This window comes from Rhopilema esculentum, chromosome 3, assembly GCF_057945365.1.
Source record: "Rhopilema esculentum isolate cy_ngs chromosome 3, ASM5794536v1, whole genome shotgun sequence".
NCBI classification, from domain to species: Eukaryota; Metazoa; Cnidaria; class Scyphozoa; order Rhizostomeae; family Rhizostomatidae; genus Rhopilema; species Rhopilema esculentum.
Window position 1 is genome coordinate 9,289,041 of NC_142817.1, and position 27,132 is coordinate 9,316,172.

At 35.7% G+C, this 27,132-nt stretch overlaps 3 protein-coding genes across 3 annotated transcripts; 2 read left to right on the plus strand and 1 right to left on the minus strand.

Moving 5' to 3' along the window:
* The first annotated feature begins 422 nt into the window (after positions 1 to 422).
* Positions 423 to 12,920, plus strand: LOC135692551 (store-operated calcium entry regulator STIMATE). Its single transcript, XM_065210718.2, has 9 exons — positions 423 to 679; positions 3,010 to 3,058; positions 3,741 to 3,836; positions 4,919 to 5,040; positions 6,898 to 7,097; positions 7,305 to 11,884; positions 12,008 to 12,057; positions 12,193 to 12,241; positions 12,682 to 12,920. The coding sequence occupies exons 1-6, from the start codon at positions 544 to 546 to the stop codon at positions 7,530 to 7,532; spliced, it is 831 nt and encodes a 276-aa protein (XP_065066790.1). The 5' UTR covers positions 423 to 543; the 3' UTR covers positions 7,533 to 11,884; positions 12,008 to 12,057; positions 12,193 to 12,241; positions 12,682 to 12,920.
* Positions 12,921 to 13,600: 680 nt separating this feature from the next.
* LOC135692552 (translation machinery-associated protein 7-like) lies at positions 13,601 to 17,214 on the minus strand. Its single transcript, XM_089112037.1, has 4 exons — positions 17,115 to 17,214; positions 15,060 to 15,115; positions 14,166 to 14,253; positions 13,601 to 13,735 (listed from the first exon to the last, which is right to left on the minus strand). The coding sequence occupies exons 1-4, from the start codon at positions 17,209 to 17,211 to the stop codon at positions 13,701 to 13,703; spliced, it is 276 nt and encodes a 91-aa protein (XP_088968163.1). The 5' UTR covers positions 17,212 to 17,214; the 3' UTR covers positions 13,601 to 13,700.
* Positions 17,215 to 17,222: 8 nt separating this feature from the next.
* LOC135692550 (ATP synthase F(1) complex subunit gamma, mitochondrial) lies at positions 17,223 to 25,542 on the plus strand. Its single transcript, XM_065210717.2, has 8 exons — positions 17,223 to 17,321; positions 18,644 to 18,678; positions 19,173 to 19,304; positions 22,209 to 22,418; positions 23,169 to 23,304; positions 24,252 to 24,316; positions 24,780 to 24,935; positions 25,236 to 25,542. Exons 1-8 carry the CDS (start codon positions 17,269 to 17,271, stop codon positions 25,337 to 25,339), a joined length of 891 nt encoding a protein of 296 aa, XP_065066789.2. The 5' UTR covers positions 17,223 to 17,268; the 3' UTR covers positions 25,340 to 25,542.
* Positions 25,543 to 27,132: the final 1,590 nt, after the last annotated feature.

Consider the following 27,132-nt stretch of genomic DNA (forward strand, 5'->3'; position numbering starts at 1 on the left):
AGTGAGACAACCTTCATTTCCATCAGTTTGAATGTTCACCGAATGAGCACCCACACATGGCTAAAATCCTCTTTTTTGAGATAAAACCTTGTTCAAAATTCATTTTACCGTAGCTCAGCCTTAGCTGGCTGTTCTTAATTTGTCCTTAACTTTTGACCAATTTTGAGGCATGTGTTCGTGTAAACTTGTTCTTATAAAAAAGTATTATATATTTTGAATAAAACCAATAGACGCATTGAACTTAAAGCCTAAAAAACTAAAGAATCCAAAATATCCCATTCTTGAATTCTGAGTTATTGGGCTCATTAATATTCAAGAGTGGGCTTTTTTGTTATTTTCAAATGTTAATTTCAAACGCTGATGATGGTTGCGCATGCGGCTGCGCTTCACTTTAGTGATTGTTATCTGAAGTACCTTGCTAACCTCTCTTCCACTGAGGCTTTCGGCTTGCTGATTTCAAGAGTTTTATTTCAAGGTTTCAAGCAGAGATAGTAGAGATCTCTTTTGAGAAGGCAAAAAAGTAAAGGCTGTTAATGCGACAGGATGGAACTGACAAACAGTTCAGTGTCTTTAGAGCGTAAAAATGGACAACATTTTGTGTTTAGATGTGAATTGAACGATGGCTTCGGCCTCGTTCTGCAAGGAATTCTTGCATTCACAGCATTCTGCATTTTAATATGTAAGTCAAATTACTCAAAATATCACACTTTTAGAATTATTGTTTAGCCTCATTCCTACCAAGATGGCAATTATTTACAAGAAATAAATTTTGATTATTAGGACTTTGTAGGTATCTGTAACACAGGAAAATTTTGAGTTGTTTTTAATAAAGAAGAATAATGTTTACAATCGTCGACCAGTTCGAGTTTCAGTTTTTGTTCATCGAAATAAAACTCGCCTTCCGAGAAACGCTTTTAGAATGTTTCCTTAGAAGATAGAAACTTTTTGAAAACGGTTGAAACTACAAAAATTGGGAATCTAAGGAATTGGGTTGATTCACAGCAGCTTCCAAAGCGGGAACACCAACATAACTCCGCGAAAGATGAAAGCCATTGCAAAATAAGAGTTAGGGCACGCGAACATTAAGAGCCAAATTTTAACAAGTGCTCCTATCAGTAGCCAATGCCTATCACCTTCTCAAATTAGAACGTTGGTTGAATTTCTAATCAGATTTTGTTTCTTACTCTCTAAGGGTGAAAGCATTCAAGGAGCAGTACTCTTGGGTTACCAATTTGTTCTTAAGTGCCATTAACAGCGCCCACGCCACTGGGGGGACTGGAGGGGCCATGGCCTCCCACTTTTTTGGTAAGCAAAAATATTTGCAAAGAGGCCCTGTTTGAAGCACTAAATTCAAGCTTGATTAATAGCGTTTGGCCCCTCCATTTTGAAATCCGTGGGACGGGCCCTGATTTTAAATAAAAAGGCTTTTTAGATATGACCTTCCCAAAGTTTCATATAAACATGTATTCTTTCACCAGATATGTCACATTTTCAACTTTGGGCATGTTTTGGGTAAATAACTGGTGGTAGTCATTTTGAATTAAATCAGAAATGAACTTAATTATTGTCCTCTTTTTCTATATATTCCTTGCCATTTTTCTAACATCTAACAAATCAATTAAGTCAGCAGCTATGTGTTAAATTTTTAAATTAATTTTCCTTTTGCGTAATTTATATGTTTTATTACTTATTGCTAACCTTAACTTAGTGTTTGTGGATCCATCTGGCGCATTTCATTCTGATCCTGGAATAAAACTTCGAGTTATTCATTCCTTTTGGTTTGTTTTGTCAAGATAAAATTATAGAACCTAGATAGTCAAACTAAAACCCCTAAGTTTACCTACCTTTTTGCATCCCAATTTTTGGTGGAACAGGCTCTGTTGTCCGAAACAAGACCACCTTTGACAAGAGCAAGCCTTGACAAGATGAAAGAGTTGTGCTTATACATTTCTATCTGTTTTAGTATGGTTTCTAACCACTTTTCCTTAGTCCTGGTAATTTTAGGCATGCAATCGCACATGCATGCCTCCACACACGCCTAAAACTCCAGAGGCGTGCTTTCTATCACATGTGCAGTTCCACATTTTGCATTACTTTTCTTTTTCTTTTTTGTTTTTTAAATTTCTTGTTTATTTTCTCTAAAGTAATTTTTAATTTCTATTGTATGGGTAATTTCTATTTGTATTGTATTGATGGGATTCCTGGAGGCATTTTAACTCTTTACTTCGTTTCCATTAGGCCCTGTTTCAATTACTCTGTTTGTGTGTGTCTCCACTTTGAACAGCGTTTTTGGAAAGCTTTGGTTTGGTATCAAATGACACTGTTTTTGATTGTATTAAATGAAACTCAAAATGTAAAACAGATTCACTTGAATCTGTTTTCATACGGAAATGAGTAATGGCAACAGGGCCTAAAAACTTGCATCCTTTTTTTTTAATTATTTTGTTTTCAAAAAACTTATTCTAAAGTTCCATATAAAAACATTTTGGTTTCATGGATCTCACATCATCGCACACCATTGCACGCCTAAAATTCTCAAGGGGTGTGATTACCAGCAAACTGCCAAATTTCATATTACCACCAGGGCTGACTTTTCCTTGACCAACTTTCATTTTTTGTATGCCCTTTACAAAGGCAAAGTGACAAAGTGATCGATCTTGAAACTATTGTTCATCATATGTTTTCATCATTCCATTTTGTATAACAAAACAGAAACTTCAGATGATGATGTGCTTAAAATCTAAGTAGATTGCTATACTGCATGTCCACAGAAAATGTTTTAGTCTGAACCAAGGGATTTGATGACAAATTTCCCCCCTACAGTGAGATAAGTTTCAAGCTTTCTGTAATTCAAATTTAAGTTATCACAAGAAAGCATCACATCAAGATGAAGAGACAAAACATTGAACTTACTTTGAAACGTTGGAAAATGCAATTACAACAAAATTTGGTGCAGTTTTGTATTATGAAAGGTTTATTCATTGTGTAAAGAGATATTGTTTGTTCTAGTAAAGAGATATAGAGAGCCTGCTTCAGAAAGAAGACCTGTTAAAGTCTGGTATGTTATCTTTAATTTTCTTGTTTCTAAAGTAAATTGAATTAGCAAATACAGGAGACTGAAATTGAAAACATTTGATGGTCTTGAGATATGTGGAAATCATAGCAAGTGATCTTTTATAATTAAAAAAAAATTAGTATTAAGCATTATCAGTCCCTGTCAAAACTTTTCAAATAAAGCAATAAAGTAATCACAAGTTTATATTATTTTTCCTTTTTAAGGCAATTTTTGCCCAGGTTATTTTTTTGGAGTTTTAGTTTTGTGCAAATATAAGTGCTTTTTCAGTCTACTTACTTTGGTTGTATTTGAGATTAAATAAGCCCTAATTCTCTCTTCAAAATGATTTGCCTTTTGTGATGAAACCTTGATGCTACAGGTGATACAATATAAAATGATATTTTTTACCATGATAGGAGGCTTAATTATATAGCAGATCTTTTGACTGTCAGGGGAACAACAGTCTGAGCTTTTGAAGTTTGAAATGGTATGCCCTTGCTTGGCTTCCAAAAATTTGAAAACATACTTTATTCATAATGACAATTTTGAAGTAAAAAGGTTTCGATAAACTTTTAATGTAATCTCCATCGCAAAATTTTGTTATGTCAAATTGGTGAAATGTTAGTGTCAAACTTTTCTCTTGAATTTTTGTTAAAGGTTTGACTTTGCACATTATATTTACCAGGTTTTTTGATACATCAAAGCAAGCCATTGGAGCAGTCATTATCCATTTTGCCAATGTCTTTTTAGCAAGTGCTTTCAAAGGAGACCCATGTACTTGGTAAAAACTGTTTAATAATTGATTGAATTTCCTTGGTTGATCTTGTAAATATGTATATTTCACTGTCACTTTGAGTGGGTTATCAAGCTATTATGTGGAAACTGATATCATTGAAAAATGTCTTCATTAAAGCTGTTAAACTGTCATCCACCTTAAACTGTCATCTACATGTAAATATGCTGTCAGTTAAACTGCAACTTATTCTTGCACAGGATAAAAAAGGCTTTTATTTCTGGCAAGAAAATCTTTCTAGTGAAAATTTAAAGCCTTTTGTAAGAAAACTTTCCACAATTTTCCTAGTGTTTTCAGTTTCTACTAAAATGTAAAAATACAATTTCAAAACCAACAAACAGCAAAAAGGCAAACTTGAGGTGATAGACGGCGTATCCCTTGAATGTTTTTAGAGGTATGGCCTTTAGATTGCTTGGCCTAACCTGCTATGCAAAGAATAATTTTGAAAACATACAGATGACATGTTTCTATGTAAGCTAGTTTCAGTTGTCTACTCAATATTCATTGAGTCCAAGTTAATAACATACCTTTCAGCTCACAAATCGCTGTTATTTTACTAAAATGGTGATTGGCTAGTGGAAACAGAGGTCGTTTCTTTCTTTAACCAAAAAATTTGGATATTTGAAAGAAAACCTTGTTAGGAGTCCATATACATATTTCTGGACTTTCATCACAGGTCTTGTGCTTTGAAAGACACAAAAACAGACTTGTTTTCTACAGACTGAAAATGCAGTAAATTCAGCACAATGCTTTCCCCAGTGTGGTTCTCGACTAATCCAGAAAAAATGTGTTAACTATCCATTACACTCAATTTTTTTTGCTGCCGTTACAAGTATGAAAAAAGAAGTAAAACTTTTGAAATTGCTTGGCTTTGAAAGTAGGAAGACATATCATTTTGACTGTCGCAGGGCTGACGCCATAAGTTTCTTTTAAAGTAGATTTCCTGAGAACATTTCTCTTCCACATATGTAAATTTATTTTTCATGAAGGGTTTTTTCATGCTGAGTTTTTGTAATTCAACAATAGTTTTGTCCTTTAATTGTTTATGTGCTATATATTCTTTGTTTTAGGTATTTTATCAATTTCCTTCTTGACACAACTATTGGTCTTGTGATTATTTGGCTTTTTCTGAAAATGGCGTCAATTTTTGGAAGGTTTAATGGTTGGCGATCATTTCGATTTGGTGAATATGGTAAAGATGATACGATTTTTCTTTCGCTACATATGTTACTTGATGGTACTGTCTTTGTCTAAGGTTGTTTAATTGTCTGATTTGAAATGATAACATTAATATTATTTTTAATAACAGCTGCGTAAGCTCTTCTCGTTTATGAAAACATGTCAAGTCCCACTTGAAGCTTTTTAAAATAACACTGGTCTGTCAAAGATCTGCACCTTCTTATTCCTTTCTACATAAACAACATACTTAATGCAAACAATTACGCAGCCTGTAGATTTCATTTCTGCTGGATGGTATTTGGAAGTGAAACCATGTTGTGGCAAGTAGTCCTGCCACATTTCTATGGTATTATTTTGAACATAAATAGGCGAATTTTGAAACTCGAACGGCGGTTGTCTCAGCAGGTGAGTGGATGTGGTGTAAATCAAAATGTGGGGAGGGGTATGTTTATTTCAGCATAGGCACAAGCACAAGAGTATCACCTTCACACCTTTTCATCAAAGATCTACCTTTTCTAACTCTCTAAATATTCTCTTTTTCGCTGATGCCACTTATGTAAGCGCTTCATTCGGCTTCGGAATCTCCTTTGATTCGGAACACGATTCTGTTATGAACGCTTCCTTTCAGAAAAACCTCAGCTTCACTTCTCACAGATTATCTGACAGTAAATGAGAACTGGGGTAAACAAATCTCGTTAGATTTCATCAAATTAGATCCTCCATTTTCGTTTTACGTAAATGCACCCCTTACTTTCCACCTGTTTCAATGAATGTTCCTGACTTTGATATTCTACCTTCTGTACCTTTCAACCCCTTATGCTTCGAACATGTAAAAAATATCAACTTCTTCCTTTTTTGAGTACTGCTCTTAACATTGGGGTGGCGATTAGAGATGCTACCCCAGGCCCCTGATACATATTCATAACCTCAAAACTCTTCTTGGCTCAACTTCTCCAAGTCTTCGTATCAAATTCACGAGGTCAGCCCTACAACAAAACTTTCCTTCTCAGAGCCTTACGCTGCATCCTCTTTTGCTTCCCAAACTCTTGTATCTTTTCTCATTTACAACTAGCTTTTCCCTCTCCTCTTAGCGTCTCCTTCTTTTCCCTTTACAGAGCTTTGCTATAGGCCTTCGGGTTTTTTCTTATTATCACCGAAATAGATAACCTATTGCGGTATCTATTATTTCACATTTTCACACCATTGTAAATACTTTCATGGCTTCAGAAGACTTTTGCATTTTTTGACGATGAACACCAGACAAATAATTTTCACTGTCCTTTCCAGGAAAATTTTGGGCATATGTTTCTAGGTGTATTATTTAATCTTGCTTCATGTTTTAGTCGCTTGTTTATTGATTCTGAAGATTTTGTCTCCAGCCTCGATAAAAAACCTTTTGTAAACTAATCATTTGTAAACATGTGATCTGATGCTTTTGGGTACCTGATTTAACAATATACTTTTTGCTATTTATGGATACAAGAACAAGAATACAGGGACAGATGTATTTAAACTGGTTATTATAGGAAACAGTCTTAATTGCCTTTACTACAGGTCTCTGATGTGCTCAACAATTAGATTTTGCATTTTGATATTTCAGGGTCTTACTATTATTTAGCTGATCATTTTAGCTGTTAACTTTGAGTCAGTTAAATCTGTTTTTGATACTTTTAGGTGAATTTTAATAACTGTGGATGGACCTCCCCGTATATAAAAAGTTTGAATGACTACCCGGGGCATTAAGCTATACTCCCAGGGTGCGCCATCGGTCAATCACGGTATTTTTTTAAATACCCCAAGATCATGGCCGTGATCATTGTGACTATTTACGCACACACCTAAGCTAACATGTGTTTTAACCTTGATTTAGGGAACCCCCCTCAACGTTCATGGTGGTTTCGACAGTGTTTTGTGTACATCATTGTTATGTTGATCGAGAAAAGCATCATTGTCCTGTTGGTGCAATTATCCTTTTGGGATGATGTACGCAAATTCATTCTAACGCCCTTCAAGTACCATCCAAAATTGGAAGCAGGAGTTGTTATGCTAATTGTACCTTTCATTATGAATGTGAGTACAAATTCAATGTAATGCCTTTTTACTTCACCAAGATCATTGTTACATTCAGAATGCCATTGATCATTGTTACATTCAGAATGCCATTTGTCACTTTTAAGGAAGGAGTATTTTAATTGAATTTTACTGTTTTAGTCTTTTTTCTGCAATTATGCCTTTCGACAAGCTATTTTTAAGCAACATGTTTTTCCTCATTTTCAGGCCCTAATGTTTTGGGTAGTTGACAATTTTCTGATGCATCGGAAGCTTAGAAAAAATGTTACACTTGTGAATGAGGACAGTAATGTGGTGAAGTTTTTAGCAAGACCTCGTGACACACACGCATCAGATGATGAAGTTGTTCTTCATAGTCTAATGGAAAACGAGTCACATGATACAATTGTTAACGACGACAGTGATTTTCTACATAGACGCGATTACAGTAGATGAGCAGTGAGCATGCGTTTTCTCGCCAGCAATGTTATGAAAATTTAACAAGGTGGTTTGCAGAAATAACAGAATTTGTGCCAGGAATACATGCTTGTGGTAGACCCTGTGTCGATGCACCCACCTCTAACCTTCAAGGTATTTTTCTGTGGGCCACACGTATAGCCCATGGTGTTTTAGTTTAGAGTCCTACAATTTATGATTTGTCATTATTAGTTTTCATGACCAGTCTAGAGATGAAAGAACAGATGGGACAAAATGAAACAGTCTCTTGGACGACACAATTTTGGCTACATAAGGAAAAACTTTCCCATTTCAAGTAAACTTGCCAATGGTATCTTTGAATTTCAGTAAAAAGTAATGTTATAGTATTTGACAGGTTTGCCTTCATTACAATAGGTACACACATAGCTTCTATTTTTCTTGTTGTAAGAAAATGACTGGAAGATGCGAGTGTTTAGATGAACTTGATACTATGAATGATAGCTAATATTTTACAGTATTTTCTATAGATAATGTAACATTTCCATCCTTTATAATTGTCTTTGAAGTTAAGTTTGATTGAGCAAATAATTAATGTTTTAATATGAATATTTTGCCTATGTTATGTTGCTTATGCTATGATGTCTCCAGCTGTGAACTGGGTTCATTGCACGCACGAGCGACATTGTTCCTGGAAAGTGTAGTTGCTCTTCGAGGGCGTTACGTCACAGCTAATTAAAACCGGCAAATCAAGATTTTTCAATGAGCGCATTACACAGCCTATTCGAAGGCAAATTTGCTGCGGGGACAAGCTTTGTTTATATAGAGAAGAGGAAAAAGACCTTTGCACTCGATGTGCCTGTAGCTTGTCTTTTCATCTCTCAGATACCAGCAAAATATCTAGGTTTAGTAACAGATTTATAAAGATATTTTGTTTAATGTTATTTGCTTTTTTTCCCTTACCATTACCTGGTAAAATGGGATCGGCAGCCCGCCCATCATGAAAGAAGGCAGTGGATCACCCTGCCTATTTTAAAACTGTCTTAAAATTTGCATCCTGCCAGAGTAAGGCCCCAATATTTACTCACTTTCATTAAATTTTGATATAAATTACAATCCTTTAGCATATCAAAATTGACCGTATTATAGCCTCTACTCGCCATCAATTTTTACAAGTTTGCCCCACTTGATGTCATAAAAAACAATGCAATTCAATGTGGCGTGCTAGAGAAAATCTTTTAGCCTTGTGTCACTGACTGCTTGCCTTTGATAAACAAATCTTCGACGACAGTAATAAATTCTAATTTCATTATTCAAAAACAGGGGCGTAGCGTGTAGGGTGTGTGGGGGGATGTACACCCCCCAACTTTAAGAAAACTCGTCGGTAGAATTAAATTTATAACAAAATATTAATGTAAAAAAGAATTTCTGTCGGTAAAATATGGTTTTGCATCTCTTACACCCCCCAGAGAGAATGGTCACGCGACGCCACTGTTCAAAAGTGTTTTTGGTCTAGATTTTGAACCTTAGAAATTGGATCAAATCCAAACTGGATCGGAGCTACTTTTGATTTGCTTTTACATGAGACCTCGTAGATCTGATCCAGTTCTAGTCCCCTATCCTACCTTTCTCTGGGTAGCTTGCTAAAAGGGTCCACTTTAGAGCTGAGTTACTTACCCATCCGATCCAAAAGACAGAGTGGTAGAGTGATCCGATCCAAAATTGCCAACTATGAAGCAGAATGGGAGCAGAATATAAATTGCCAAATCTAATTGGCGCTAAAACTTCAAACAGTAGAAAGGATTTGCTGACAATTTCTAAAAGATGTTTTCAATACAAAAGTGGTTACTGGTTTTTTTCTATAGTTTAAAATTATGTAGTTCATCTCATCATCCAAGAATGATGCTGTTATAATCAGATATAAGAGGGGAGCAGTTTAACTACCATAAATTCTCTATTAAGGCCCTTTCTCAATAAAACACCCCTCTCTTACTAGTCCCCCCTTTTCAGAAGGAAAAATTTACTAAGCCCCCACTCAATTTAGCTGCCCTCCCCCCAAGAAAATTTCATTTATGCCGAAATATGTAAACTTGAAAAACGGAGATTTTAATTAATTCATTGGTACTCTAAGGTCCTTAATAGAAGGGGGGACGCTTATTAATTTATTGATTTTTTTCTGACCTCATCGGAGCTTATTTGGACCCCTCCGCTTTTTAATTTTGATATGCAATCATTCATATCCCTTATTTCATTTGTTCTTTGTTCTTTCAGGTGTGAAATTTCTGTAAAGTTTCTCTTAAATAAAGAAGTTGCATTGTGCAAAAGTTTTAACATAGGAAAGTAGTATAGCATCCGAAAAAAATTATATAGGCCTGGCTGATGTACACAATGACAAGCGTCTGCTCATTTCAGTAATAAAACAATGCATTATTACATGGTGATAATTGTCATTTTGCTATGGATTGTATTCAGAAGAAAATCTCATTTGACCCCAAAAAAGAATCATCGCGTGATTTTTCAGATTTTTCACAGTTCCGACCCCCCCCCCCACTTACTAGAACCCCCACCCCCCGCTTATTTATTTTTTGAAAAATTTCTGACCTCCCCCCCCCATCAAGACCCCTCATCTATAGGACCTTAGATCCGACGACAAAGATTAGGCACGGGCCATGTGAGGGACTTGGTACTCAGATGGATGAAGTCGACCCTTCCGAATGCCCGATTTCAGAAGACGACATGGGCAAAGAAGATTTTTTAGACCAATCAGTATATTTTTCTTTAGGCACGCGGCACTGATTGGTCAACTATACCGGTCTTGTGCTTGCGTTTCTCTGATTGGCCTATTTCAATCCACAACTGGGTATATATTTTTCATCGTGTTCTTTCGGACCCTTATTCTGATGTTTTATGCTCTGAGGAGCGTCAGACGAAAAAGCTTTTAGTCAATATGTTGTAAAATGTTTGCTTCTTTCAAAGCCATTTTCAAGTTCTGTACTGCCAAAAAACTGTTCAAATTAATAATTGATGACGATGACAATATTATTGATGTTGGAGCCTGATTTAATGTTTTTTTATTTCGCAAATAAAGAGAACATTTGTCTACCACTGAAAATTGTTTTCTATTACAAAATATTTATTAAGCCCCCCTCTCTCAAACAATAATCCCCCCTGGGGGCTTAAAAGAGATAATCAATATTACAATCTTAAATAACGCAATACAAGAAATCAACTGACATGATTTCCCCTTCAAAGATTAGATTATGGCAAATTCTAAACACGAAATGTGAATCATAAAGCTATTGTTATCATATAGACCTCTGACTAAGCTAAGCCAAATTGCTATTTCAAAACCCGAAATTTGAACAATTCAGGAACGACTGAACCTCGTAGGGGCAGGGGGTAATCCCAGAAATTTAGGATGAATACTTAAACGAAGCGATCGATCACAATGTGAAAGCAGAAAGTGATATGTCCATACACTCTTTTCTTTTTATAGAGTATTGTTTGTAAGAAAATTTAGCTCAAACGAAAATTTATTAAGAAAATCGAAGCTGGAATTTAGAGCCTTTTCTAAGTGACTTTTGTTTTGGGGCAAGCCTGTGCTGATATAAAATAAAAAGTCCATTGTCTGAAAAAGGTCTCTTTGGCTTTATGGGCCGTTACCCCCTAGGCCCTAGGTATCACATTTAAAAAGGCCCTGAAAAATTCGACTGTTGGCGTAAACCTTTTCGAAATTTTTTAAGGCATTGAGTCGTATTAAGTAGTGTGGGTAAAAGGTATCTTTTGCGTTATAGGCCATATCTTGTTGCATGAAATCTTAGAGGTCGAGTCCCCAATAATTCTCGACAGTGGTGATTATCGTATTCTGTGTGCAATTTCGTGAAGTACTAAGATATTATCATGATAATACTGATCTCATGAATTTACCTCGAGCTGGATCTGAAAACAGGTATTATCAAATGCCAGTTACAAACAACGGTTTACAGAAATCTATTATTATCACACACAAGGCAAATGACGCCCCGGATGTACGGAACTTTCGCGCAAAAGTAGAACGCACAGTCAAGATGGTTTCTTTGCTTTGATTCGCGTTCGCTCCAATTCCTGTTTTTACCAGTTTTAGCAGAATTGCTTTTCAGCCAATCGGAGACGCCGTTTAAAGACTAAACCATAATCAGTTGGAATCTTCATAAATAATTGCACATGGAAGAATTTCAAGTCGCAAACCAGGAATAGCCAGTTTGGATAGCGCAGAACGACGATTGATATAAAATAAAACCTGCAGGTATGAGTAGAAGAGGTCATTCGTCAGCGAAGGATAGAAGTGCTTGAAGATCAGAAAAGAGAAGACAGCAGGAAAATGCCAAACGAAGGTTTCTGATCGTTCATATGACTTAACTCGTTGAATGTTAAATGCTTGCTTGCTACAGAAGTCCTCAAAACAGGTTGCTACAGAAGTCTTAATTTGCTAATACGAATTTCGTTTTATTCTGCAGGAGGAAAAGGCAAAGGGAAGGAGGACAAGAAGAAGCCTGCTGCTGACGAGGTAACCTATGATTTACTTCGTTAACCTTCCTCGAATCCGAATTTAGTTGCAGACTGTTATGTCTCAATTAAACGTTTGCTGTTGAGAATGAAAAGTTTTATGTAAAAGTAAATAAACTACAACTTGTTTTTTCAGGGGAAAAAGGAGGCAGAGAAGAAGCCAGAAGCAGCAAAAGGCGGCAAAGGTAAGACTTAATGCCATCCTGTTTCTTGATGCTGTGGGGGGTGGGGGTTGGTGCTAAAGTATTTGATGACACGTGGAAAGTGCTATGAACACATCTGTCATGGGTCATTTCCTACGTAGCTTTACACCACGCCTGAAACTTCACTAAATGTTAAAAAATGTTCACTCGATTTTGCTCTGTTCACATGTCTTTGCAAAACAATTGTTGCGATTCTCTAGTTTTCCATGGCCGCCGAAATTGCAGTGCCACGCCTCCCCCACCTCTCGACAGAGTATATTTTGCATTTCGTCTAAATCTATTGATAATGTCAACCTGCCTCCATGATGTAAGATAATACTAGAGTATGTTGATATAAACCTATTTCCACCTGTTTTACCTGTTTTCTATTACCTTGTTTTTGTTTTGATATTAATGGCCCTATTCAATTTTTCAACCACCAGGAAAGGGCAAAAAAGAAGGTCAAAAGAAATGAACATGGCTGTTGAGCATCAAACAAAAGTGTTTCAGAAGGAAGACAGCTGAATGAACATGGCTTTAAAAGGCAACAGAACATGAATCTTTAAGACAAACAAATGAAGAAATTAACACAACTCTGTATTGTATTAAAATCAAGCCTTGCTGGTTTCATAAACAATTTTTCCATTTGTTTGAAAAACGATTAAAAAAACAAAGATTGGAATGCTTGTCTTTCTTGAAGAACAGCTTTGTATGCCCAGAATCCTTTGTATGCCCAGAATCTTACAATCAAATGGAATGATCTTCAGCTGTTGTAAATTGAGTTTTGGCAGATCCTGTTTACTACTTAAATTTTTATTTCATTTCGTTTTTGAAAAGTTTACCAGGGATAAAATTCAGCATAATAAAAAAATATAGGAATGACTATCAAATATTGACAACAAAGAAAAATAGGTTAGCCCACGCCTAAATATTTATAGATGTACACCCCCTCCATAATCTGATGGGAAGGCAGTTGTGATACAGGTCAAAACATCTAGAATATTGTCAGCTCAAGCTTGGCTTTGTTCACAACCGGGTCAATTTAGTCTACTTCATTTCCTAATGGATTTAATGCTAAACTGAGTAAGCTGCAAGAAACGCAAATAACTTGTGGCTGAAGCCGTTGTCATTTTTGGTCAAGCCTGTTATGACCTCTAGGTGAGATATGAACATTCTTCATGAAAAAAGTAAAGGTGAGCTTTAAAAAGAGTTACCAGATAAAATGAGCTACAAAATCCATGGGCTTGCCTTTTCTGTTAAATTTCTTTGGTTATGCTTTTGAGGGAACTTTTCATGCAAACAAATTGGAAACAAAATCCTTTTTGTGGATTTATTAGAACAGGTAGCAAAAAAGAAGAAGGGTTATTTATAAATACAGTTTCTTATGCACAAATTTCCTTTTACAATGAGTGATGATAATTCTTGGCAAAACTCCCTTTAAATGTCTGCTTGTCATTTTGATTCACTTCTTACCAGACTTCTTTATTCCACCCGCGCCTGTAAAGTTAAATATATAATAGTTATAAAAGCTTTAATATATTAAAATAATTATAAGCAACATATTGGGCAACAATATTAGAAAAATTAACTGTTTTTACTTGTCTGTCAGGTAGTGTTTAATGCTGTGTCTGCTCATGCTTGGTGTATGGAACAAGGCAATTTTAAGTTATTATACCAATTTTCCATTACATTTGGTCACCAGGAAACTTTTTCATCATTGCAATTATCTATATCACTTTCAAGCAAAAAACATATCACTTCAAAAGAAAGCAAGAATCTGAGAACAAGGACTAATGAGGTAAGCATGGTTCACTCAGCTTTGTTTCTAAGCTGGCTGTGTGAAATCCCAGCATGAGTTGAAAGGTTGGTATAAAGGGCACTTTGATTGGTGATGTGTAATAAATTTAGATATGTCAAAAGCTAATACTTAGAGGTCCCTTCTGCCCTGCAACTTTCTTCATTTCCTCCAACTTCTTCTTTTCTTCTTTTTGTTTCTGTTTAAAGGCTACATCATCCTATTATTTTAATGAATGGATAATTGGAGCTGTTTACTAGTAGGATATTGCAAGAGGAAAGGATACATAACAAAGTATGACTGAACAACTTCATTATGTGTTCATAACATTTTAGTCAATGGGTAAGGTATTTCCTGTCACAAGACTCAATACAATCAACTGTTGAATCTACCAAAGTACCTACTGGATGACATGAACAACAGCCTCCTCGATCTTGTAGGTAAAAAAACACAGTAAAAACTAGTGATTCTGACATTGGACAACACCTTTTAGACAACCAAGATTGTGCAAACTCTGTAATGACGACATGTTTCAGATAACTGGCAGAGCCTGGTCATCTTTTCATCTAGCAATTTTAGAATGGGTCTACATGCAAACGGAAAAGCCACTTTTGTGTAGTCAGAAGGGGTTTGTTTCCTCTTGGACTCTTGAGTGGTACTTATTGTATAGGCATGCATGACTGATTGGACATCTATACCAGTCATGTGATTGCATTTTTCTGTTTCGCCTATTTCGATCCACAACTGGGTATATATTTTCCATAATGTTCTTTTGGACCCTTATTCCGATGTTTTATACTCTAAGAAGTATACAAAAATGCTCTATACTCTACAAAAAAGCTTTTAGTATGTTGTGAAATATTTGCTCTTTTCAAAACCATTGTCATAGTGATTTTTTTATGATAGGCAAAAGGAGCTTTTAATGCAGAAAATGTGCCTGAAATGGCCATACACATGCAGTGATGGTTCAAGAACTGTCGTAATTTGCAGACTGGATCATAGAGTTGTTAAGCAATGAGCAAATACCTCATCCAAATCTTTTGTGTCCTTTTTTGGTGCTTTAAGAGGTTTTTTCTTTCCACCTTGAACAAACAAATATAAAATCATAATTTTTTATTCTGTAAAAGTCTGTAAAAGAATAGAATTAAATAATTAAATATCTGTAAAAGAAGACCAAACAATTTAAAAAGAGTGCTCAAAATTTTGTAGTAGTTTATTTGCAAAAATATTTTGTGGGCTATAATCAAAGCACACAGAAAATTTATTTCTACCACAAGGCTTGGATTCATATAGCCGTAACTGCCGCTTAACTGCCAGCGACACCCCTAGCTTCCATCCTTAGCTGCCATCCTTAAATGCCATTTAAATGTTGTCTTTATTACAACCTCTCTGCCATGAACCTCTCTGTGCTGTCTTAATATAATCACAAGTGCCCATTGATAATACAGAGTTTCTTTTCCTATAACAAAAATTATGAATGGGGGGGGGGGGGGGTATTGACATGCTTGGAAAAATTTGTCACCATGCTTTTGTAATTTTTTTTGGGCCTTATCAACGTTGATTTCCGAATTCTTGGATTTTTGAGACAGGCATTTTTTAAGCTGTGGGATTTTCTATCCTTTACAAGACTAAAAAATAGCTCAATAGTTATTTCTGATACAATAAGAATAACTATGTCATGCTAATCTGGGACAAAAGTGAAAATCCATGAAAGAATAGACTTTAGAAAATTGTGGACGCTCAAGGGTGTTTACACAATGCAAAATGATAATTTGCTTAATCCATAGTAAAATAACCACTTATCATTATTTTATCAGAGATATGTTCAAATGCCAAAAGGAAGAAAAGATGTCATTCACTCCATTCAGAAAGAAAGTTCTCTTTTAGATATTTCTTCAAAGAAAATGATTTTTTCTGAATCTTCTACTTTAAATGAACCATTCAATGAACCAAAATATGCTGGTAATGCTAAGTTTAAAAAAATAAATCTAAGTGGACAAAGAAATGGCCTCGCATGTGTTAGATTGTGCAAAGCACAAGGAAAGAGTGAAAAATGCATCATCATCAATGAAACTCTCAGGCTTTTGCTTCTGAACTGAAACAGTCCCATTTCAAGAGTAGGTACAGTTAATTTTTACAGACCTTTTTCCATGTGTATCTGACAGTGTTTTACTGAGTCAATTTCATCTGAGATTTCATTTTTTATTTTAAAAACTTTTCTCTTAGGAAAAACATGCAGAAGCCAATACATTGCTTCTTGTGAAAAATATCCAGATAGATTTTGCAGACAAGCTCTGTAACATTTTAAAGATATCTTCCCAGACAAAAAATGACCAAAGAATATGAATCAAAAGGGACCAAAACACACTTCCTGGAGAACACTGTTGAGACAATGAAAACATATTTATTTTCATTGTAAACTGATGGATCCAACGACACAGATATTTAAAAGATGAATTGAGTTATAGTGTGCTGTTTGACATTAACATCAAACATAATTTTTGAAAAAGTGCTGTAAGTCAGGGAAGTTCTTATTCTAAGTAAGTTCTATAATTCTAATTCTAAGTCATTCTAACCTAACCCACTGATTTTGTCCTTTAAGAAATTCCTGCATGCAAATCTCATTCGTTTTTGCAAAATCATCTAAATTTTTTTCCCTGTTCTCTAATCCTCTCATTTTATGTAATTTATTTCATCTTTTGTAACCTGTTGCTTTATTTTAACAGATTTGTATGTATTGATTTTAAAAATGAACTGAACTGAACTGAACTGAACTGTAAATTTTGGCTCCTTATAATACATTCTGATTATATTCTGTTTCTTGAATAAAAAATGTGTCTTTTTCACATTTCATCATTTTGATGACTCATGTAGCTATTTTTATAGTGATAAAGTGACAAATTTCTTTTGCGTGTTCCTTGAAATCCTTTGGTAGTTCAAGCATCCCCAAGCCTTATATATCAAAATCCACACATTTTCAAAACTGAAACTTGACTGGTCTGAGATAACACAAAATTGATGATAGCAAAATAAAATAATAAAATGAAGAGCACCGATGCAGGAACATCTTCACACAAATACCTTGACGCCCCGACATTTTGTTAATCACTCTCCTTGTCGCAAAAACACGAGATGATCTCGCTGTAAAAGCCTCGATTAAGAGCTGCTCTCTATCCATATAGAGGCTAAGATAATCCCAGAATGCTTATCCTCCTCCTTTTCCATTGGACTCATCATGGCTGCTCCGGGCATTTTCGCCAAGCTAACCCTGTTCCAGTCGCCAGCATGGTAGGCATTTACTTTGTATCATATTTATAGGAGAAACGATATTAATGTAAGCTGAGACGATAGGAACGAAATTATGTGGCATTTCAAGATGATAAAACTAGTATGCCCATTGTAATACCCCCAGAGATCTTGTGGCCTAACTTTGCTTTTGTAAGTTAGGATAACATAACATCATCATTTCAGTTTTCAATTTCATTTCATTTTCAACAATAATTAATTACCATAGTACAAATAGCTTTTGATGTTTATAAAAATTACTTTATTTACAATCATGCAAGGTATAGATAAAACATAAACTTAATAGGATATCATATTGCTGAAGGACATGTGGAAAGAGCTCTGAAAAGAGCTTTCGACGCCATATGCCCTCATCATATCATGTACATGGGATGATAAGACAAGGCTATAATAATGAAAGATTATTTTTTGATCGGGGGAGGAAGGAGGAGTATTGCCATAATGTAATACGCGTCTTTGAGAGTATTGCCATAATGAAGAAATAATGCTTTGTATTCATTAGCAACTTGCCCTTTCATTCAGAATTAAATTACCCAGTCTGGAAAACTTGCATATACTTGCAGCAATGCTACACTCATGTACTCACACCTGGGACCTCTAGTGACCCAAAATATTGATGACTTCACATGTATTATACCATAGTAATGTATATATGGGCAATTTTGCTCGCAGCTCAAATGCTTTTGCTTGCAGGTCGTAGCTGATATGTGCATCTGGTCACACCACAGTGACACGTCTACAAAATCATACATGTTTTCCAACCTCGAGAATTAACCTAATTTATTGGAACTAACTTTTTCATAAATGCTCTTCCTGTCCCTTGCAGATGAGACATATTTTTGCGAGGGCAGTCAATAGCCCCTGCCAATAATTTTGGTAAGGGTATTGTAGACAGAGGCTTTAAAAGACATAAAAAACAAATTTCAGACTTAAAATTAATGCTTGGAATATGATGCTCTTTATTTCTATGTGATTAACATAAGAATCTTGTCTTCCAAAGAAATGTATCTATGATGTGACAGATATATTTAGCTTAAAATTCCAAAATCTAATGCTTAAGTAAAATTGGTGGAGACGAGGCAATTAATTGCTGATTAATTAATTAATTTCTTGAGCGATAGCAAAATTGTGTCCAGTATTATGTATTTATGCCAACAAATAGAACATATTTTGGCTTAAAGAATTTTTCTTGCACATCCATTCACATGGCTTCCTATTAAAGTATGAACTTTTAGCTTATTAAGGCATACAAAATCACAAAAGTCGCATCTACTTAGAATTGAATGAATTATTTTTTATTTCAGTGTTGGTGCAAGGAACATGGCAACATTGAAAGACAGTATGTTTACTTCTGTATTTTTTATTTGTTTGTGTCGTCTTTTTCATTGTTATGGTGTTTCTAAGTCTATAAAAATTAATTTTTGTATCTACAGCACATGTATAAATATGTGTGTTTGAAAGTTATCTCAAAAGTTAGCTCAAAAAGCAAGAGTGAAAAATTTCAATTAAAAGAATCATTAATAGAATTTTCAATTGCCAACAAAGTGTTAATGCATTTAACAGAGTGGGTTTCAGCAGTATAAACTATTTATGTATCATTACAAGAAAAATAGAGCAGTTTCTGTTTACATTGTTTGTTGTCAATTATCTTTTTGTAGGAAGAGCTCAAATGCATTCTTGATGTAAGTTTTGTTGCTCCTCAGGACCCTTCATTAAATTGAGCTTTTATGCATAATAGTTAAAGTGTATAATATGAGAAAAGCAAATGTTTCAAGGTCTATACGCATCTCTAAATGCAGTCCTTTCTTCAAAATTCTCTTTCTCTTTTAATAGTTCGACTGCGATTGAGATCTGTGAAGAACATCCAGAAGATAACAAAGTCAATGAAGATGGTTTCTGCAGCTAAGTTTGCGAGAGCTGAAAGAGAGCTTAAGTCAGCCAAAGTTTATGGAAAAGGAGCAACAGGTAGAACATAATTATAAATTATATTTAGGTTATATTTATTAAGCTATTCCATTATTGCAGGGGCAGCTAGGAGTCAAATTTTTCTGGTATTAGTTCTTTGAAATTTTGAACAGCTCAAAAACAATCAAAATAGGAGCATTTTTCCACATAATGATGCTATGGGATTTTGCTCCTGCAGGCTTGATGCTTTTCCTGTATTGAAGAGAGAATACCCCAAGCATCCTTACTCAAGGCATCAAATTTGTTATTTTTTGCTTTCGTATAAGAAAATTGAAAAATCGTGTTTTTGATTTTGTTTACAATCAAAACGAATTGTTAAAGAAATCCATAGCTATTGATTAAAGAACACGAAACTAGTGTTCTTCCCTACCTAACAACTGGATAACAAATATTCTGCTATACATGTATGCTTTGTTCATTTTTAAGAAAAAGGTGTCTTGTTAATACACCTCCTTTGTTTCCAATTTCAAGGGCTGTCTAACTGCCTACACTTACGGAGTCATTGGTCTATAAGCGGGTAGCGGGCTTAGGGGAAGGCCGGTTGACATAGGATACATAGACAGCACACAGCCCTTGCTGTATCGCCACCTCGAGAGCACAGTATGAGAATCGTTATTCTAATACCATGGCCAGAGAACGCGGTAAAGAGCTTAAAGCCGCCACAGCTAAAATCATTGCTGGTGGCCTAGAACCCTCTCGTTATTGCCACTAACTTGTCAGGGTATTAAGATCGCAAATCAAAAAGCTGATACTAGAAAAATTTGGTGAAAAGTACTTGCAACCTTGCAACCAAAACACAACAATTTGACCTGTCAACCCATACTTATCACCATCCCTTTTTTACATTTTTAAAACCTGATCTGGAAAAATGCTACTTTGGGAAACTACCTTAAAAATATTAAATGATCTATAGGAAAAAATTCACCTTTAGATAAGTCACACATAAAGCGACATACCCATCAAAAATAGATACTCCTCTTCACTTAGACACTTAGACAATAGTTTAATGCAACCACAGTATGAGAAATGAGACACTAATACTGTGGCCATAACTGCCCTTGAGATTTGATTGCTATCAACAGTACTTTGACGGATTAGATTCATTTACGGATTAGAAGGCAATTAAAAATCTTTTGTCAGAGCAATTCAAACACAAAGTTTTGTTATTTTTACATTTGAATTACCATTGACAAAGTAATGCGCTCTCTGCTACTGCTTCAATGCAGAACAAAACGGCTGGAAGAGATATCTCTCCAAGAGCCCATGAATTTCAAGGTTTTTTCTAGGACCACCTTTGGAAACAAAATGGTATGAGGCTCATATAGTTTATACCACTGCATGCCACCCTGCATTATTGGTTTTTCAGTCTTCGTCATAAGGAAATCACCATGCGTGTGGCAAACCACACGCATTATTTCTTTCATGCGTGCGATTCACACTCTTAAAAATCAGGCTATTTCGGACCCCGTTTACACAGTCCTGTTCAAAAACGGAACCGCGACGGTACAAATTTCGTTCTCTTTCGTAACAGATTCAAAATCATTCCGGATGGCAGAGCAAAATTAGCTCGGTTCCAGAGTGCTAGCGTGAACGAATGGGCGAAACGCGACCGTTTTGTCACGGTTCCAAACTTGCACGCAGGGCCGCCTATAGATTTAGAGGCCCTGGGTCAAAAGCGGAGAATTAGGCCCCTGCGAGCGAAGCGAGCAGCAAAATTTTGCGACCACGCCCCTTAAACTAGCTTAAATTTGTTCATTCGCTTAAAATGTTTTACTGTTCATGGGCATAATTTTGGCACTTTTAATCAATTTTATTTCAAAACAGAATTCATTACCCCCTACACCTCGTGGCCCTGGGGCGATTTGCAGAGAGCTTGAGTATTTCTGCTGTGTTCATTCCGAGAACATTCGACATTACAGGACAACTATAGGAAAATATTGATTGATACAGTGGCGTAGATAAAGGGGGTCAAGGGGTGGGGCAAACCCCCTCCCCCCTGTACAGCTAAACTGCTGTTTTGTCGGAAAAAGCTGAATATGGTGATCTCGTCTGGTATAGTTCAATAAGGTATAGAACTTGAAAATGCCTTTTTTCAGAAAAAAGACAAGAAAAACCTTCGAGTAGTATGATTTATGACACGTGACTTACGTGAAGTTATGTACAAAATTTTGAAAAAATAAAAGCTCTTATAAAAATTTTGTCGGAAAATCTAAATTTCTTGCCCCTTTTGTGAATTTTCCTGTCTACATCACTAGATTGATATTAACCTTGATTGTCGGAAGATCTTCTTTTTGCGGGTCTATTCGTCGCCTACCTCTCGCATCTACGATAAAAAAGCCCATTTTCTTTTGAGCAATTTCATCGATATTTCCCCTGATAATGGCGTAAACGGGAAGGTAAAAGTTTTGGACACTACCTGATGATCGCCATGTTTCTGGGAGAATTTGAACAAAGCAAAGCGATAAGCCACGATAGAGAGCAGAACAGGCACTATTTAGAGAATAGCCGATGTTGCTGAGCTTATGAAAAACAAAACTTCCAATATTTCGTTGAAGAAAACATTTTTATTCAGGTCAAAAACGGCGGTCAAATATACAACTCATGCGTGCGATCAATCGCTTGCATTATTGGTGCCATGTGTGTGCTGATGCGTGCGCGTGCGATCGCACGCATTAAACGACAAGACTGGTTTATGACAACCAATGTGATGAAACATATACAGAAGCTCTTAATGCTTCTGGTTGCTATATCAATTGTAATTTCCTTATACTCTTTCTGTATTTTGATAGGCCTTATTATCATGGCAAATTGCTGATTTTTACAGTCTCAATACTAAATTAACTTTTTAATTTTGTATGATATTCCAAGTGGTGTTATGTTCAAAACTTTGCCTTTCAATTTTAGCTTTGTACGAGAAAGGGGAAATTGGCTCAGACGAGAGTAAGCCAAACCATTTAATGTTTGCAATTTCGTCAGATCGGGGTCTATGTGGTGGGATCCACTCAGGAATGGCTAAAGCAATCAAAGCCAAAGTAGTGGAGAAAGGCAATGCCTCAAATCCAATGATAGTTATCTGTGGAGATAAAGTGCGAGGAATCTTGCAGAGAACCCTAGGTAAATGTCTTTATTGGCTGCTTTCATTTTTTTGCTTATCAGTTTTCATGCATGTTTATGTATCTTTGGCTTAATGGGTAAAATGTATGTTCATGTATCAACAGTTGTCTGATGATTGCAAGTGTGAAACTTGGATTTGCAACTTTGTACAGCTGTGCCTAAAACGCATCAAGCACTCAATGATAGGCTGGTAAACAGTATGAAATGGTTTTCACCAAAGACAAGCTAATTATAAACTGATCAGGAATGTCCTTGTATATGCTATTTCAATACACTGAAATTAATCTCCTAGTTGCAGCATAAAAAACAGTTATCGCCATTAATTAGCCATTGAGTCATGGCCTTATCTCAAATACCTGTCTTTCTGATTATCACACACTCGCACACACACCTCTGTATCCAAATTTGATTTTGCGGCTTGTTTGTTACGCTTAAAAGAATATTGAATGTATGTGTGAAAAAATTGTACCAGACTGTAGACTACCTTATTATATAGTGAGGTTTACAATTGTATTTTGTTAAACAATGTTATCAATGAAAAGTTTCCATTATCATCCTAGAATTTCCTTTGAAGGTATGAACATACTATCTGTGTATCACTTCTTCTGTATATGTATTTTCATACTGTCTTTGTATCTAATAGTGTGTAGGTTGATTTCTAGTTTCATTGTATATTTTTTTATTTTGTCATTTCTTTGACAGTCAAAACATTTGTTATTTTAATGTATATCTATTTCATTTTTTTTTCAGGTGATAAAGTTCTCATGCATATGAGTGAAACTGGTAGAAAGCCACCAGTGTTTAGCGAGGCTTCATTTATTGCTGGTGAAATTCTTGATAGTGGCTTTGAATTTGATGCTGGGGAAATGTTCTATAATGAATTCAAGTATGTCTGCCTTTGCTAAGCCCTTCTTTAGATTTATAATGGAAGTGGTTTGAACCCCAACAGGTCAAACTTGTGTTTTTGTTTTGTGTTTTTAGTTTAGCAGCGGATCATTTCATTTATAGATCAGAGGAATTATAGCAAGCATGGTGTCATGAATTGCACTATCCTTGCACAATTAAATTGGTACGCAGTTGAGCTGACTTCTAATATTCTGTTTTCTTGAAGCAGATTCAATAGAACCAGAATTGTCTTGAGATTGCAAAGAATGAAATAATATCATGATCAAGCACTGAAAACACTTTGCTAATTTCAACATAGGAAATTGACAGCTCGGTCTTGATATACAGCTTTAAAAATGAGCTTCCAAAATCTTCAAAGAAAGGAACAGAAGACTAATTGGTGCAGGTAGATGATAGTTGTAGGAGCATGCTTAGGCAGCTGGGACCCTTTAAATTTTAGAAAGCATTGTCTAAAGGTTTATTGCAGTCAAAACATCCATCTTCCCAGCAGTTATCACAAATTTGCAGTTGCAGCAAGCCGTCTTGTCATCAAGCATAAACATAGTGATCCTGGTCTTGTTATCTTTTCTTCCTACGTTTATGGAAATTATCCAGTTCTGGAAACTTTTTTCCCAGAAAACTCGATTAATTAACTATTTATTATAAGTTCACTGTTAATTTCCAACGGTTGATATTTTAAAATGGTAGACGCAGCGACAAGATTTTATCTTTATACAAGAACTTTCACTTTGAATACAGTTAATATTCAGATTGTACGACACCCTATGAATACTTCATATCTTTAAACGGCTGTTCAACGTGAAAATTGGAAATGACTGAAATACAGGCTCCTATTTAGTAACAAGTATTTCATTTTTGCTGATAGAAGCACTATTCGTAGAGTTAACTAAAATTCGAGTATAGCCTGAAACCTTCTTTTCTTTCAAGGAGCGTGGTATCATTCAAAGTCAGATCTAAGGACCTTCCTCCTCTTGATGCAGTTGCGGATTCCGGTAGCTTTCACATTTTTAGAATCAGTGCTTTAGAAATTATTCGTCTTCATTTTCAATTAAGGTCAATATCCAATGCATTATTTTACGTCTTATTGAAGTTCTTGGCAACTGTAGAAGATGTCCTCTATATTTCAGAAGATGTATCAGCGCTTGTTGCCGTTGATGCATATTAAACATTGAAGAAATAGCTAGCTGTTGCCAAAAAGAGATGTTTGCGTGGCCATAAAAGCCATTGTAGAAATTTGGGATTTTTTTTCTTTTGCTTTTTTAAAAGTGTTTTTAGTCTTTCAACTAGTTGACTCCAAGTCACAAATAGATGCTTTTGTGATTTTAACATTCGCTCCTTTTTCGACCCGTACCTCCCGCGAAAAAATCTCTTGAGCCCCGATTCTTTATGATGATGTGTCGTGAATCATCTTGAATTAACTGAGTCTAACAAAATATTTTGTGTATTTCCTGTCAGAAAACATAAACCTATATGATGATGTTGATGCTGATGTGTTGCGTAATTACCACGAGTTCACTTTGGCAAGTATTGTTTATTATGGCCTGAAAGAGTCTGCGTGTAGCGAGCAAAGTTCCAGGATGACAGCAATGGACTCAGCCAGCAAAAATGCAGGTAAGCTAGCACTATCAATTACAAACTTTTCAAGTCATGTTTCTGTAAGTCTAGGTTAGTGTATGCTTGACTTTAGACTGTAGAATACGAATGAAGTGTCATGCAGACCGTGTCATGCAGACCGTGTCATGCAGACCGTGTCATGCAGACCGTGTCATGCAGACCTTTTAAGTACACTCATTTGAAAAAGAAATAATTGTATATGCTATTTGTTTGTAATCAAAGCGAGAGAAGTAGCATCTTTTTTAAGGAATCGTGTGTGTGTATCTATTCGTTTATGTACATGTCTTTTCTTTTCAGGTGAAATGATTGATAAACTTACGTTGACGTTTAATCGCACCCGACAAGCAGTGATAACAAAGGAATTGATTGAAATTGTGTCTGGTGCAGCGGCCTTGGAATAAACCTTCTGTGGTTGAATACGCGTGTTCTGTCAAACAAATGCTCAAATGAAGCAGTTTGCTTTCTTTCAGTGATATGTATTTTACAATATAGATAGTTTTGAAATATTAAATTGGTCATATGATGCTTTTTTGAACCCTTTCAAGAGTACGTGTAATCATTGCCTGTTACGTCGACTAAGATGAACATAATGAATTAGTTCCAATTGTGCTGTTTTAATATTTTTGTTTCACTTGGTACCACCCCTATGCGAATTCACACCACTATTGTACACCGATTAGTATAAGATGTAGCCACAATGAATATAGCAATATGGACACTACTGTTTCATTATTGTATCAAACTAGGTATAGGTAAGTCAAATTCTCATGTTTCAATTGGTTACAACAAGATTCAATAAGGAAACAGTCCCTTTATGACAGCTAATTGCGTTTTTCCTGGCTCTGAAAAACTTTTCACCCTTTAAATTTGGTCTTATTTAGGCCACATGATTCAACATAGCTCTACTTTCCTTTGTGCCTAAGCTTTCCTGTCGTAGCTGTATGGAACTGCATTTTAAATTAAACTACAAAATTGTTTTTCTTACCATCTACATTAAAAATGGCCAGTGGTGTGTCTTTTCAAGAGCAGCACAGTTGTTTAGCCAAACCTGACATCTTATTGAAATTAAGCAACTCCTCTTAAGCAGAAATATATCAAAGCAACAATCAAAGTTTCTGCTAAGCTGAGGTCTCCTCAAGAGGTTTCCGCCGGGAAGGGGGTTTTGGCTAAATTTTGGACAGGGTTCTACCACTGGCATACCCAAAGTGGTACCGTTGGTTAGACTAATTTTTCACGAAAATGGCGACCTTGGCTAGACCAATTTCCGCCAAAATTGGCTTGACTAGAGGTCCGAAAAGGTATACCCTGGCTCGCGGCACATCTCAGGGTATCTTTACTATAGAAACAATTTCCACGGTCAACAAATTAACGAATTGAAATAACAAATAAACCAAGCAAAAAACATCAATTTAATAATATGTATTAGATTGTCGCTTGTAGGAAAATAAAAAACCCACGGTAATAAGAACGTTGAAGAGCGGATAAATGATACTAGGCTATAGATCAATCCAGGATTTTAAAACTTTCATAAACTACGTATATCTAAGTAAGTCTGTCGCTAATGCAACAATAATCCAACCACAATCCAACCATTTGCGCTGTGAAAAACATAACCAAAGGAAGAAAAAACCAGTTTTTCGAAAATTTAACGTTTGTTGGTTTTAAGGCAGTCGTGTCATCGTGACGAATGTTGTAGCTAATGTGTATCCTTTTCAAATTTCCCAGCTCAAAACTTGAAGCCTTTACCAACTGCAAATCATCCTATTCTTTTAGACAAACTTACATTACGGTATCAGCGAAACAGCATCAAGTTTGTTTAAATCTTATCTCTCCATCAGAAGCCGTCAGAAATGTAAATTGTTGGCAGAGCTTGTTCTAAGGAAAGTTCCCAGCTCAACAAATCAATATGATATTTTTCAGCATCATTCACGCTTTAAGGGCAGGCTTCAACCAGAGCAAATACAAACCAATCCAATCGATATTTTCATTCTAGTAAATCAACTTGTTGGTATGGCCGGCGAGGGGTTTAGGAGACTCTGGGGCCAACACCAAAAGTTGAGGACCCTGCGAGCGAAAAGATCAGAAAATGTTTGCGGCCCCCCCTTTAGATTGGCAAAAATGCATTTCATAATAATTCGTGTAGTCTTATTCTTCTAACCGTTTTAAACATCTTAATGATTTTTACGCATAATTT